The sequence below is a fragment of the Barbus barbus genome (genome assembly GCF_936440315.1).
Source record: "Barbus barbus genome assembly, chromosome: 6".
NCBI classification, from domain to species: domain Eukaryota; kingdom Metazoa; phylum Chordata; class Actinopteri; order Cypriniformes; family Cyprinidae; genus Barbus; species Barbus barbus.
The window spans coordinates 38,710,964-38,726,841 of NC_136734.1; the positions used below are offsets into that span (position 1 = coordinate 38,710,964).

At 37.4% G+C, this 15,878-nt stretch overlaps 1 protein-coding gene across 1 annotated transcript in view; it reads left to right on the forward strand.

Moving 5' to 3' along the window:
* The first annotated feature begins 8,521 nt into the window (after nt 1–8,521).
* LOC306871175 (polypeptide N-acetylgalactosaminyltransferase 9) overlaps nt 8,522–15,878 on the forward strand; it is an 83,521-nt gene continuing 76,164 nt past the window's right edge. Inside the window, exon 1 of the mRNA XM_079418941.1 lies at nt 8,522–9,380. Within this exon, the coding sequence (XP_079275067.1) occupies nt 9,140–9,380 (241 nt within the window). The 5' untranslated portion in view covers nt 8,522–9,139. The remainder of the gene's footprint in view (nt 9,381–15,878) is intronic.

Sequence of the window (15,878 nt, forward strand, 5' to 3'; positions counted from 1 at the left end):
TTTCTGATGAAGTCAATAAACAAACTCTTGTTTTAAGTGTAGTATATAATTCTTGCATGTTTAATAAGCACAGTAATGTGAGAAGGCAGGGGTTGGGGTTGAATTGGTAGCTGCAGGCTAGCTGGAAGTGATAATGTACAACTCTGGCAGACTTGTAGACACTCCAGTGGATTAGTGTCATTATATATTACACTAAACAGTTCAGAATGCAAGGGTTTTCTAGGCTGCTAATATGGAGTAATATGGGTAGACTTGCATTATGGTGAATATCTATCTATCTATCTATCTATCTATCTATCTATCTATCTATCTATCTATCTATCTATCTATCTATCTATCTATCTATCTGTCTGTCTGTCTGTCTGTCTGTCTGTCTGTCTGTCTGTCTGTTTCTGTCTGACATTGTTCTATGTGCATGTGTGCTTGTCTATCTCTCTGTCTAGTTGTTGTCTGGCTATCATCATGTCTGTCTGTCATTCTATCGCTCTGTCTGTCCGTCTGTTGTTCTGTCCGTTTGCCATTCTATCTGTCTGTCTGTTGTTCTTTCTGTCTATCATTTTATAGACAGAAAGCCTGTTATGCTCTTGTTCTATCTATCTGTCTGTTATTTTATTGTTCTATCCGAAGGCTGTCTCTCTGTAGGCTAGAAGGGTCTTGTAAATGGAAATGAACCTACTATCATTTCAAATTCATCAAACAATGTTTATGTTAAATATCCAAGAAAATGATATTATCCCAGTAATTGTTAAAAAATCCATAAATCCTGTGAAGGAATATACGTGTCAGACTTTGTTTCCCTGTGTCTTGTGTTTCCACATCCTCCCTGTGTTTCCTTATGCCCTTATTTGGACTACCTGTTCCTTAGTTCATTTGTCCCCAGCCCTATGTTTAATTACTCCTCACCTGTTTCTGTTCTTCCTCGTTTGATTTCCTAGTGTTCTTAAGCCCTGTGTCTCCCTGTCTCCCATGTCCGGTATTGTTTGTCTTACCCCCGAGTTCCCCGTTCCGTGTGTTGGCTTCAATAGAGAAGGATTATAGAACGTTCTCCTTGCTCCCCGAGCAGTGTGACAATATGTTTCTAAGCAAAACCTTGTGTTTTTAAGTTCCAGATTGAATACAGCATGTTTCGTTTAGTCACATCATTTCACTTCCGTTCATTTGAAAGGCATCCTCTGACACAGAAGTAGAAAAAACCCAATAAATAAATGAATAAAGTAGCTTGCTGATTAAGCACCTTAAGTAACTGATAAGTAGCAGTTACTCAATTTGCTGATCAATGATATGCTTTGCTAATGGGGAACGGCTGTGGGTTGGAGAGGCTGGTGGTATGAATTACAGCAGAGCTGCTGGTTAAAGACACATTACTTCAACTCTCCCTTAAGTACTCTTACTCCATCTCACTCACTCACTCTCTTCTTTTCAGGTCTGGAGAGATTGGTGTCTGACAACTAGGTGCGCAAGGAAAGACTGGCTTCCCCTTGAGCTAATACTGCTAAAAGTCCTGAAAGGCAAGATGCATCGGCTCTTAGCTTCTGTGTGGAGTAAAAACACAAATAAAGCATGTCACTGATGATCAGCTTGGTGCAGCTATATTTTCTTTTCTTTTTTTTATCTCGGTGGTGTTGAAGTTCAGCAAAATACAAATTTTAAGCAAAACAAATCGCACAAAATGTAACTGAAGAAAATTTGTCTGTAGCTTTTTCTTCACTATTTACTTTTCAATTCTTATTTTTTATGGAATATTGAACTGATCATTATAAATGATTTGTGGACATTGTTATTTTTCAAGTCATGTGCTCTTCTAATCTTGAATGAAAGGAATAAACCCTTCAGCAAACTGTCACTTGCAGCAGTTAGCAAACAACAGCGATCCAATCGGTTCCCAATGGAGACAAATGAAGTCCCGCCCTACATTTTTTCTCATTCCAGAAGCTGTTTTACTCAAATATAGAGACGATGCTCATACTTTCCATTTAATGCCAACTTCAAGAAAATTTGGGATTTGTCATGTACCTGTGAACAAAACTGTGGCTAAAAAAAAAAAAAAAAAGAACTGTACTGTTTCAAATGGACCCAGTTTCTTTCAAATTTGTTCAGGAACTGAAAACTTCTTGTTAACATTATCATTACTACAGTAGCTAAAGTCGATCATCAGCAATCATGTTCTTTCTATTGTTTTGGAGAAAATGCAAGCATTTCCCTGTCCCATCTGTTTTAGCAGACGTCTTAACAAACCCAATCAGCATCTTCTGTAATGCAATTCACATTAGGCAGGAAAACTAATTAAATTCTGCAAAGACAGCCAGTTCTTGTCGTTACGCACAACTTAATTTAAGAGTGCATATTTGTTATATAATACTTAAGGTAAAATAAATATATTTGTCTTGTTCATGATGGAGACTCGACTCAAACTCTACATTTTTCCCATGGTCTACTTAATGATACATTACTGCACTTTTTTCCCCCAAATTTTAATTGTTAAACAAAAGGAGTGAGTACATCATAAAACCATTTTCTAAACAGTGTTTTGCCTTAATCACTTGGAAAGCTTACAATATTTATTTATACTTTACTGTTTTCACAATGGATTTTTGCCTTATCGTGTTTACATTTTCTTTATCTGTTAATAAAAAAAGTAATAAATAATAATAGCATAGCCAAAGCACAACTCACACACTTACTAAAAGTTCTGCAAGTTAAAACATGTCGTTTTATGCTTCAACTGTTAGACGGCCAAAAGTTGCGTAGTGTAGCTTTAATAAAGATTATAATATTTAAAATGGATTTTAGGTAGAGTCACAAGAGTGTGGCAAGTGACTGTTTACATACCCAACGGGTTGCATTGTGATTGACAGGAGTAGATAAACACATTCCTCCTGTCTTTCATGTCGAACTCCATTATTTGTAGCTAGAGGACTATGGTAGCTTTGAAGCAAGAGAATTGGAAATAAAAATGAAAGAATGGGGGGGATACAGGTGAATCTACAGGATTCTTTTTTTTGAAAGCATCATGGGAACCATTGTTTCAGTTTGACTTTTGAAGTCCACTCACGGCCAACTCTCTCTAACAACATGTGCATGCATTAGTATGTTTTTGAGTGAATTCTCATGAGTTTTCCTATCTTTATTCTTTAAATTATTTAGTATTTTATTTTGAGGATGCCATGTAACAGAGGCTGCATGGTTTGCTTTGAGAGGATTAAACTCCCAACACCTCCAGGCGAGGTTTGCTCATCGTACAATTTGTGTGAGCGTTTGCAGCTTCCGTTTCACAGCCAGACTGTCTGAGCAAATCTGAGTGATGTTTTCCTCAACAGTGTCTTTTTAGATTTTTTAGGATTCATTTTGTCGGATACCTCTTCACCTGCTTGACTTATGGCTTATTTGATTAGTCTAGCTATACAGATGCTGCCCATGGGCTCTGTATTTGTGGATACTTTACTTAACAGCAGTTTGAAATGTGAAAATACAAGACGGTTAAATGTGTCTTCATCAGTTCCCTTACGTTTCTCTGCATGCATTGAATCTATTATAATCTGCATGGATTTAATACAGTTAACCAGGATCATTTCAAATGCTCTAATGCACTATTTCTGTGGAAATTAAAATTAATTTGGTGGCCCATTTTACGGTGATCACATACATATTTACAATGTTTAGAATCAAATTTTAGTGCACTGTGTACTGCAGTGTTATTTTAGTATCATTAAGATACTATTTTTGTTTTTATAGTTTCTATTTTGGTTTATATTGTGTCCCTAATACCTGTGTACTTAGTAACTAGATGTGTACATAGTATGTAACAACAGTGTAAGTACACATTGGTACATAGTATCTACAGCTGTAATATTTCTGTAACTATACGCATGTAACAACACTCAGAATGGTATGTGTAAGTATGTAACAGGACATTGGTAACAACACTTTTTTCACTTCACTAAGTACTCGTGTAACAGGAATTATATAACTACATTTTGCAACAACAGTATGTATAAGAGTAATTGGAACAATTTGATCCAGGGGGTGGAAACGGGTATGTTTAGGGATATGTTGGATCTGGAGTTGGTGCACCACAGTAATACCAGTGTACTTACATTGTAACTCCTCAGGAATTGTCCACTTAATATAAAGTGTAACCTCCTGGACACCAACCACAATTTATATGTAAAGCCTAACTTACTGGCTGCTGCTGTGTAACATCAGAGTAATTACATGCTAAATTGATAGGAATTGTCTACTTAATATAAAGTGTAACATATTCTTTACCAAAAAGTGCTGTTAGTCCTGTTACACATTTGTACTTTCATTACCAAAAAGTGTTGTTACCAATGCTACAGCTTAAAATTATTTATAGGATACTTATTTTTGTTTTTAAGGCCCTTCACAATTTAGCTCCTGGGCATGTGTCAAGTATGGCATCAGTCTATACTCCTTCGAGATCTCTCAGGTATAAAAATCAACACCTCCTTTGTGTTACTAGGACAAAATGCAAACACAGGGGAGCTTTTTCGCGAGCCGGTCCAAAACTGTGGAACAACCTTCCTCTTACCATTATATCTGTTAACTCACTACCGGTTTTCAAAGCTATGTTAAAAGCACATCTTTTAAAGACAAATGAGGAGTTGTTGTGATGCAGGTTTAGTTATTTTAATTGTGCCTATGTTATTATGTGATGTGTGTTGTCATTTGTGACTATGGTTGTTTTTTATATAATTTGATTGTAATATTGTGAAGCACTTTGGGCAAACTGGTGTTGTATTAAACTGTGCTATATAAATAAACAAACAACAAACAACAACATACCATTCTGAGGGTTGTTTCATGTGTGTAGTTGCACAAACATTAGAGCCGTATAGCTACTATGTACCAATATGTACTTACACTGTGGTTACATACTACATACACATTTTGATACTATGTACGTACACAGGTATTACGAACACTTAATATAAAGAGGGACCTCTATTTTTATTTTAGTTTTAGTTAAAAGTTTAGTAATTTTATTATGTTTTTGTCATTTAGATTTTTCCTAAATAAACCTTTTATTCATTTCTATTTCAGTTTTAGTTTTAGTTATTTTAGCACATCAAGTTAAATAACATTTTAATTAATTTCATTTAAAATTAAATTATTGCTTGGCAACTAGTGTCAGTCCTCTGTCGTGTGTGTCATGTGTTCCTGCCTCATGTTTCCTTATTTGGTTTCCTGTCCTTGTTTAGTGTGATTATTAGTTAATTCTTGTCCAGCTGTGTTTGTGTCATTAGCCTTTGTATTTAAGTTCCTGTCTGTTCAGTTTCATGTCGCCTGGTCTACTCGTTACTCCCTGCTGTTCCTGTCTGTGACAACCTTGCCTTGCCTTGCCTTGTTTGGAGTCATTGGGGGAAGTCGTGGCCTAATGGTTAGAGAGTCGGACTCGTAACCCAAAGGTTGCGTAATCCAAAGGTTGACCCAAAGTCTCGGGCCAGCAGGAATTGTAGGTGGGGGGAGTGAATGTACAGCGCTCTCTCCACCCTCAATACCACGACTGAGGTGCCCTTGAGCAAGGCACCGAACCCCCAACTGCTCCCCAGGTGCCGCAGCATAAATGGCTTCCCACTTCTCCGGGTGTGTGTTCACGGTGTGTGTATGTGTTCACTGCTGTGTGTGTGCACTTTTGATGGGTTAAAATGCAGAGCATGAATTCCGAGTATGGGTCACCATACTTGGCTATATGTCACTTCACTTTCACTTAAAGAGTATTATTTGAGTTTACATCCTCGTCTCCGTGTTCCTGTATCCTCCTGCATGTGTGCACCGTGACAACTAGCTTACATGAAAACATTATATATTTTTTTCAGTTATATTAACTAACGAAAATGTTTCTTTTACTATACTTTTACTCAACTATAGTGTACTGCACATTATAAATTGAAAACTGCGTAGTGTTTTTTTAAATAGTACAATGCATTTTTACAAACAAATCTAGTGTGCACAGCATATATACTGCAGGAATAGTAAGACTATATCTCAAACTTAGCCAAACATTTCACATTGTATGCTACACAGTGGCATCTAGTTTTCATCTAGGAAACACAAAGTGGTTATGTTTTATAATCCTATTATTATTTTTTTTTTTTTTTTATAAATAAAAAAATTACTTTTGTCATTCTAAACCAATAATACTTGAAGAGACCGGTCACAGTTTATAATTTCTGGTTCACATTTCACACTGAAATGGAAGGTCAAGTTGTATAACGGGAAATTTATTGTGTCTGCTTTTGTTGAAAACTGCACATTGTTGCAAATGTAAGTTATCTCCAGTCTTAAACGTAGTAAGGTATCTATGAATAAATACAGAACAATTATATGTATGCATTAGTGCAAAAATAGCATGCGTAGTATGTTGGTACGCTATAGCTGACATTGCCATTATCTTCTCCTGTCTCTTTTTTCCTCTCTGTCTCCATCTGTTCCCGCTGCAACTTACCGGATTCATTATTTAGATTGAATCACTGGTCAGGCAGTTCCCATGGCAAGCATTCAAGTTAGCATAGTGCTAAAAGTGTCCGCTGCTGTATACACGTGTCTGGTCTACTCATGTGAATAAGAGTGCTCACTATATATAATTAGTTAGCTTGCCCAATGCCCAACCATGTTGACCAACAGAGAACTGCTTGGTTGGTGTGCTTCGTATATTGCTAGTTGCTACAGTATTGACAACAGACAATGGATTTTTTTTTACCATTTTTAAAGGTGGTCCATGTAACTCATGGCCTATATTCCAGGTCTTCTGAAGTTATAGGAAAGCTTTGTATGAAGAACACCCTGAAAGTTTTTATTCACTGATAGTCTGACTTTCTGAATTATCACACACAATAGGTTGTCTGCCTCAGCACAGTTGTCTTTTGGCACACTATATGATTAGCTAGTCAACTATTTCAAAGACATTTTAAAGAAAATAAAACTCATTTCTGTATGCTATTTGAATGTAAATCGTGGTAGTTTTGGGGTTGGGGTAGGTGTAGAAGTTAATAATAAAATCTAATAGGTAGAAAATACAATTTATTGTTAGCTTTCAATTTGTGATTTCTTTCCCAGCCCTTTACCTTCACACACATAACCGACTGTGTTTTTATAGCTTATGTGTGTTTTTAACACTTGTGTGTATTTGACAGTTTAAGCGCAGTGAGACATGAAAGAGAATTTATGCCATGTGACAGCTGCTTTCTGTGTGCGTACTTTGGATATAGAAAACCCTATATCATGAGTTTAAACTGATATGTCTTTAAAACACATGATTGCAGCACACTAGACATGATAATCAAAACCAAACAGATCGTTTTTTGGCAGAGTATCTGAGGTACAAGCTGTAAAGGCACAGCTCTATTCTGGAAAAGGGGCGGAGAGCAGAGGCTCATTTGCATTTAAAGATACATGCAAAAAAACATCATGTTTCTACTTCAACTCAAAATAGGCATTTTCAGAATGATACAATAAATGATCTGTGAAGCATTTTTAGCTGAAAATACCCATTCTGGGGACAACTGAGACTTATATTACATCTTGTAAAAAGGGACATAATAGGTGCCCTTTAAAGTTAAAACTACAAACCAGTGTGTTTATGGTTATGATAAAAATTTAAATAATATGATAATAAACACCCGTCTGCAATATAAAGCAGCTAGACAGATTGTTTTTGCAACACACATTCAAGTTGCAAATGGCCGCACCTGCTCCTACCTTAAAAATAAGATGGATAACATTCTCAGATGAACGCAACTTTGTGAACATTCAACACATTTTAATCTTGTAATGTTGCTTTTGTGCTTACAGAAACATTTGAAAATGCTTCTCGGAGGCCATTCCTCCATGGTAAACAAAAGTTTTGGCTAAGCGAAAACACTGGATGCAAGATCAACGGCAAAAGACACAAAGAACAAACTCAAAAGGAAAGGACGTGACATGTGGCCAAGAATGCTGACCCATACTTGTGCTCTGCATTTACCTATCCAAAATGCACACACACAGCAGTGAATAGTGAACAAACACACACACACCCCCGGAGCAGTGGGCACTGTCAGACATTTTTCAGTGCATTGAATTGAAGGTGGAAGAGAGCACTGGCTATTCACCTACAATCCCTGCCTTAGGACTCTCCAACCATTAAGCCATGAAAGAAGTAACTTAGCGTGAAGAAGAAGAATGGTAGGCTATATTATCAGGGTCTATCTAAAGCTCTGCGGTAATTTACAAGTAAGATAAGTAATTCCAGCTCAAAGTAACAGCTCGTGTGTTTATTAATTTGATAACGACCCACTGATTGCTCACTATCCATTTGAAATGCCACATTTCCACTTGAGGGTAAAATTGCTAAACATTATTCTTCTACAAACTCTCCGAGTTGTAATTCAATTGGCCAATCTCCGTGAAAGCATTAGAATGTAATCCAGCAGCTATCCTCATCATCTATCATATTCCAGCCTTTCATCCTCTCGCACAGTCTGTTGAATATTTATGAGTTTGCCGACGTCACCGGAGCGCTGAGCAGCGCGTGAAAAGCGGGATGTGAGGGAGGGAGCATGCGGGGAGCGCGAGAGAAGAACGCTGCCATGCAAAGCGTCGCTTGACAGCGTCTTTTTCACTTCCACCTGCGTTCGTCGCATAAGGATTGTGGATTTCATCTGAAATCGCGTCCTACTTCGATGCCCGAGCGCGATGCATCTTTGCTTTAACAGATAGACGGAGTCCCGCGAAGGATGCTGCACACGGAGGATCGTTGTTTGACATGCACTGACATTTAAAATGAGCCATCTGAACTGTGCACAGCGCGTGCTTTTTCGACTCCTGAGTGCACTGCGTGATTAAACGCGTGCTTTTAATCGGAGCGTAATCTCCGTAGGCTGCTCTGACACATTTCTAAACGTTTGTTATGGGGGTCAACGCAGGAACCCGAGGCGGAGGGATTTGATTGCAACCTCTATTACGTGTTTTCGCTTATATATCGTATATGCATCATCGTTTAAGATCGCTGATCGGCTGTTAGGCTTGTGAAACTGCTGCGCGCGCGGGTTGTTGTGCGTGGTGCTGAAAGGACAGCTCCCTCCACAGCGGATCGTATGGATCAATATTAGGGGTCTGACAGTGTCGCTCTCGGGCTTTAATGGCTGTGGCACGCAAGATCAAAACTCTGCTGACGGTCAACATTCTGGTGTTCGTCGGGATCATCTTGTTCTCCGTCTACTGCAGGATCCAGGACCGGTCCGAAGAGCTCGTGCAGATCGGGAGGCTCTCGGATCAGAGACTGCGAGGCAGGAATGCCAAAGTTACGAACTCCGTGGACAGACAGTCCATTCTCAAAAGGCTGGAGCGACTAGAAGATGTGGTCTATAACCAGTTAAATGGTATGTGGGCTTTAAGCATCTTTAACGTTCACAGGCATTATATAATGCATGACAGATCAGTGTTTTATGGGCATCTAGATGTGATTTCATCTAGATTCACACTTTGGATTTTACTGGGATTGTCATCCTAATGCTTTAACACATGACAAGTAATATAGACGTTTCTATGATGCAATAAACATGTAAAGAAGAGAAAGATAGGATTAGGTGCTCGTAATCCTAATTTGACCTATCAAAATATATTAGTCAAACGGATTAAATGTAATGATTTGTTAAGTGATACATGGTTTCATAACGTTATTGATTAACTTTAAAGTTTATCAGAGAAATGAGAGAAATGACAGTATAATAGCTTGCAATGCCTGATTTTAGCAGCAATAAATTTTTTCCTGTGTCTCTAACTTGAAGGTGTTGTTACATTATGAATGCATAATTTCTTAGAGTATCATGTCTTTCCATATCTGTATTAATTCTTTGAGTCAGTTGAATTAATGTAAACTGAACATGCAATTCTACATGTTTACATTTACATTTATTCATTTAGCTGACGCTTTGCGACTTACAATTGCTATATATGTCAGAGGTCGCACACCTCTGGAGCAACTAGGGGGTTAAGTGTCTTGCTCAGGGACATATTGGTGTCTCACAGTGGATTCGAACCCGGGTCTCTCACACCAAAGGTGTGTGTCTTATCCACTGCGCCACACCACCACATATGCTTGTTTGAATAGGCTGTTTACTTATTTTTAACAGCAAAATATAATGCAAGAAATGGCAAAAGTGAATAATAAATAATTAAATATTATAACATGTGAAGGTCATAGTTCACGTGATATGCTGTCTTTCCTTTAAACGTCTGTTAGAAGACCTTTCGCTCCCTGTTTGCTTTTCTTAGTGCATCTGTTTGATCTGATTGTTATTCTGTAAGACCAGCACCATTTGTGTATGAAGGGGGTCACTTTGTCAGTTTGAATCATCCTTCTTGCATTTGGAAGAAAGCCAAGAGGCACTGCTTCACAAAAAAGCCCTCTAATGTGCCCTACTGATTGAGAGGGCTTTCATTCTGCACAAGTGCCACCACATATTTCCCCCGGAGGCTTTTCCACTCTGTAGAATTCATCAGTCTGTCACAAATCTTCTTGATGTTGGGGCCGTTATACATTTTATTTCGACACAAATTTATCTGATGCGCATAAAACTTGTGTGATAGTGCGAGGCACTCGCCGATTGTATGTGATATTGAGACTGGAATTGGTTTTCCCTTCATGTTTTCAAATTTCTGTTGCCGTTTTTGCTTCCAATAGTGATTTGAGGTAATTGTCCATTTTTCAGTAGTTTATTGTCCTGAGAATGACACCCAGAGGATAATGCCAAGGTCCAATTGCATTTCTAGGACACAGCGAATTCTACAAGAAAGCAGTAATTGTTTGGTTGTTGATGGTGCCCTCATCCCTTGAAAGATCATTGCAAATATGCTGTGAATGTTTGTATGACCATTACTTTGACAAGTAATTTCCCTGAGAACATATAAAACATTATCACACACAATGATTCTGGTTGGCGATGGACAGATGTGTCATCATTTCCCACCCCTGACATTCATTAAATGAGAATCGTAGTTCACAGCTTGATCATGCACCTGTTTTTTTGAGGGGCATCAGTGGTGGGCCTGGCAAAATTGCAGTTCAACTTGACAGCCAGTGATCACCATGCATTGTATTGCATGCAGTATATACAAGAAGTGTGTGACCTGACTGAATGCACAATATTTAGACATGAATGGATGGTCTTTACCACATCGTTTTAGACAAAAACTTTTTTAATCTACAGTAGTCATTAAAGTAAATAGATAAATAAACAAACAAACAAACAAACAAACAAACTTTTAATTTTTTTAATTACAAGCACATTCTACCCTAGTTTGAATGGGCATGATGTCTGTGTTTACACACAATTTAAATATTTTTCTCAGTCATTTAGAATTTAGCTTTTATTTTCTCAGTAGCATAAATATTCTTATATAGTCTCTCATTTACTGTGGATTTACAGACAAGTTCATGGCCAGTTTGTATATGTGATGAGTTTGAGTATAGTTGAAAATTTGTTGAAAATGTACTCACCCTCAGGCCATCCAAAATGTAAATGAGTTTGTTTCTTCATTGGAACAGATTTGAATAAATTTAGCATTACATCACTTGCTTACCAGTGGATCCTCTTCAGTGAATGGGTGCCATCAGAATGAAAGTTCAAACAGCTGAGATATAACATCACAATAATCCACACAACTCCTATCTGTGCATATTTCTCAGCCGGAAATAACACTTTGAAGTTAATCATATGTTGAAGGATTTGTTTATTATAAACACAACTTTTCACTTAAGAAGACGTTAATTGATGAACTGGAGTGGTGTGGATTACTTGTGGATTATTTTGATGTTTTTATCAGCTGTTTGCGCACTCATTCTGACGGCACCCATTCACTGCAGATGATCCATTGGTGAGCAAGCGAGCAAGTTTCTCCAAGTCTGTTCCAACGAAGAAACAAACTCATCTACAGTACATCTTGGATGGCCAGAGGGTGAGTATATTTTCAGCAATTTTTCATTTTCGGGTGAACTAATAAATTGTATTAAGACATTCTTCATTGTTTACAGTAAAGTGCTGGCTGATTCTTCTGTAGGATTGCTTCACCCAACTAAATCTGACCTTGAGGAATAGCTGTGAAGCTAAAGTGTGAGAGGGAAGTGGAAATGTCACTATAAAACCTGAATAGTTTGGCAGTTGCTTAAATAATGCATAAAAATTGGTTACCTTGAGTTACAGGAGTCAAATTAATTTACAATGTACAAAGCTACACAGTACAGTAAACTATGACAGCATAGATTATGGTAATCAGTGCAGGAAGTGTAATGCCATTTACCATTTGGACAAACTGAGCAAGTGCATTTAACAGTGAAAAGCAAAGTGCAAAGAGCCGTTCAGGGATAGGCAGTGGGTCGTCTCTGACACAGTTGTTTAGAAATGCTGGATTATTGTGAAAATACCCTTTATTTGAATGCTATTAAAAATGCAAAGCTATGAGAATGAGCAATTAGCTCCCTGATTAGGTAGCAGATCTACCGTGAGCATTACCACTAAAGTGTGCTTAATTTCTACAGCTGTATTTCAGTTTATTCCTGCAAACACAGATACAGTAGACTGAACAGATGCCTACCCTGGAAGTGATGTAAACAGAGAAGACTACATTACCAATCAAAACTTTGGGTTAGTCTCTTCTGCTCACCAAGGCTGCATTTATCTGATCAAAAATAAAGTGAAAACAGTAATATTGTGAAATATTATTAAAGTAAGCATGTTTTTTTCCTTGAATACATTTTCCTTTAATGGCAAAGCTGAATTTTCAGCAGCCATTACTCCAGTCTTCAGTGTCACATCATTCTTCAGAAATCGATGTAATATGCCAATATGGTGCCCATTTGGAAGCTTTTTCTTTTGACCTGTCTATTTTTAGACATTTATTTGACAATAGAAGTTTTTATGTATTTATGCAAATATTAATGTGACAATGCAAAGCTATTACTTTCACTTTTGATCAATTTAATGCATCCTTGCAGAATAAAAGTATCTATTTCTTTAAAAAACATCTTACTGACCCAAAAAAAATTCAACATTTTAAAAATTTTTGATGCCAAAGATTCCCAAATGTAACATTAAATGTGACATTATAAAGACAACTCATTGTTTGCTAAATTACATAATTGAATTATAAAAAGTTTCTAAAGTTTTTGAAATAGGTTTTCAAATTTCTGTCTAATTGACTCACCCACGTTTTAAAGGGGTCATATGATGCAATTTCAAGTTTTCCTTCCTCTTTGAAGTGTTACAAGCTTTTTGTGCATAGATAAGATCCCTGAAGTTGCAAAAACTAAAGTCTAAAACCCAAAGAGATATTCTTGGTAACACTTTATTTCGATGGTCCACTTTAGACATTCTACTAACAGTAAGTAACTTTGCAACTCCATGTCAACTAGCAGTCATTAGAGTATTGATAGACTGTCTGCTTAATATCTTCTAACACTTTATTTTGATGGGTCCACAACATACAACATACTGACTATAAGAAACTTTGCAAGTATCAGTCAACTTATTCTTCTAACCCTAAACCTACTGTAGCAGTCTACTCTGAGAAATGTTGTTGCAAATTAATGAGAATTAGTTGACATGTAGTTACAAAGTTACTTATAGTTAGTAGAATGTCTAAAGTGGACTATCAAAATAAAGTGTAACCATATTCTTTATAAAAGTTAAGACTTGTCCACGCCCCCACATGTCTATGTCACGGTGTGGGGAGATTTTCATAACACCGCCCAAACGTATACACAATGAAAGAAGGCGGAACTATTATTCTCGCTGTAGTATTGTTGCTGCCGCCGGCGCCATGTCCTGGAGACGCTGTGTTTCGTTGTGAAAGCGAAAGTACTTTGTTTGGGCTTCCAAAAGAGGACACAACTAGAAATCAGTGGTTAAGTTGTATTCCAGAACACTGTTCCAGAACAGTTTAACCCAAATATTAGAGTGTGTGCAGCGCATTTCATCAGACTATTTCCTGATCCTGGAAGAGTAGCCTACAATGCTGGCTTGCACAAAGGCTGTTTCTATAGAGTGGGGCAATTCCAACTTTGCAAGGACAGTCTGACGCTTCTGACTCACAGCCTGTAAGTACGTTTCTGATACTGAGATTCAAACACGAGTTTGGAGCAGTGTAGAGTAGTGGTTGTTGTTTGTCATTTCTCCGATCACAAATGCAGACATGGTAATGTTTACGTGGTGCGATGCAACGCGACGCGTAAAAAGACAGTATAAGTCATTATAATCAGTAATTATGTCCCCAATGTATGCAACAAATGTCTCGTTTATAATGGGTTTTATTGTTTTAGTCTCGTCGCGCCGGGACACGGCATCACAATACGGTATGGGGCGTAACATTTCCATCTCATGCTTGAGGTATTCGGCCAATCACAATGCACTGGATAGCTGGCAAATCAGAGCAGAAAGATGAGCTTTGTAAAAATCGATGCGTTTCAGACAGGCGGGGCTTAGAGAAACAACAATAATGTACAGTATGTGGAAAATAATGTGTTTTGAACCTTAAACCACATAAACACTTTGCAAAACACAAAATAATGTTCTTTTTAGCAATGTCATATGACCCCTTTAAATCTGTATGACTTTCACAAATGACAATGATCCGTACTGTTTTTTTTTTCTTTTCGTCAACATCAATTTATCCCAGTGTTGTTCCTTAAATGTCTTCTTTTATGTTCTTCGGAAAACAATAAATGACATGAGGTGAGTAAATGATGACAGAATTGTCATTTTTGGTTTAACTTCTAAATAAAAAACAAACAAGCAAACACACAATAAGTTTATTTCCAAAATGTGTAAATGAAGTAAAAAAATCACATGACATCAGTGTGCCTCACAGCAAACACACTTGGCACTTAGATGAAGGTTCAAAGTAGTGTTCAAAAACAAGTTTAGGCAGTATATATTTGGCTTATCACAGTGTGCAGGAACCCCCTGTAGGGTTGAAGCTGTGTAGGTGTCCCGTTTGCCATACATCTATAAAAAGTACAACCGCCCCGACATTGTTCTGATACAGTGTGCTGGTACTATAGATAATGTAATTTCTCTGGCTCTAGTCATTTAGAGGAATAAATTAAATTCAGTGGAAGAAATGGCAATATCAATAATTGCTCCCAAGTTAATGTATAACATAATTTGTACTATATTGAAATACATTTTTTAAATACTGTTCATAATTTCTATGACCTGATTTATATGACTTATATGTTCCAACTCAGATATTTTGATTGTCTTGTCTTACTTTATGCATTTTGGTTATAAATCTGGCTTCTGAGTAGGCATTACACTACCATCGATGCTTTATGGCCCAGCACATTTTAGTGTCTGATGCATTCACAGTGGACTCTAAGGGGATTGTCCAATCCTGCTATTCAGTCCCCTTAACCACATTTTCCTGATGAATATTTATGCCGCATTAGCATAAGTTTTGACATGCATTTTTATATTCATTCAGCTCTTAAATCACTGCAGAAAGGAGTATCTTGTATCCCACAATTCATAGAGGGTCAGTAAGAACATTTATTTTCTTTTAAAATATTGTTACATAATTTAAAGCATTTCTGAGTGAAGTGCAGCGTGCCTGAATGCTGTCAGAGCACTTTACGAGAATGTAGGAGATAAACATGACTTGTAGGATCACGCCTAGATCAGGAATGGATGGCTGAAAGACCTTCACAAACACAGAGCGGATTAAACCGCATTGGCTGAAGGGATTGTGACCCGTGTCGCTTGTTGATGTTGTTTATAGTACATTGTTCACAAAAGGGGTTTTTATAGTGGTTTGTTCAGACAGGTCTGGAAAGTATGTATGGAAATTATGCATATAATGTAATATCAACATCAAAACCAGCC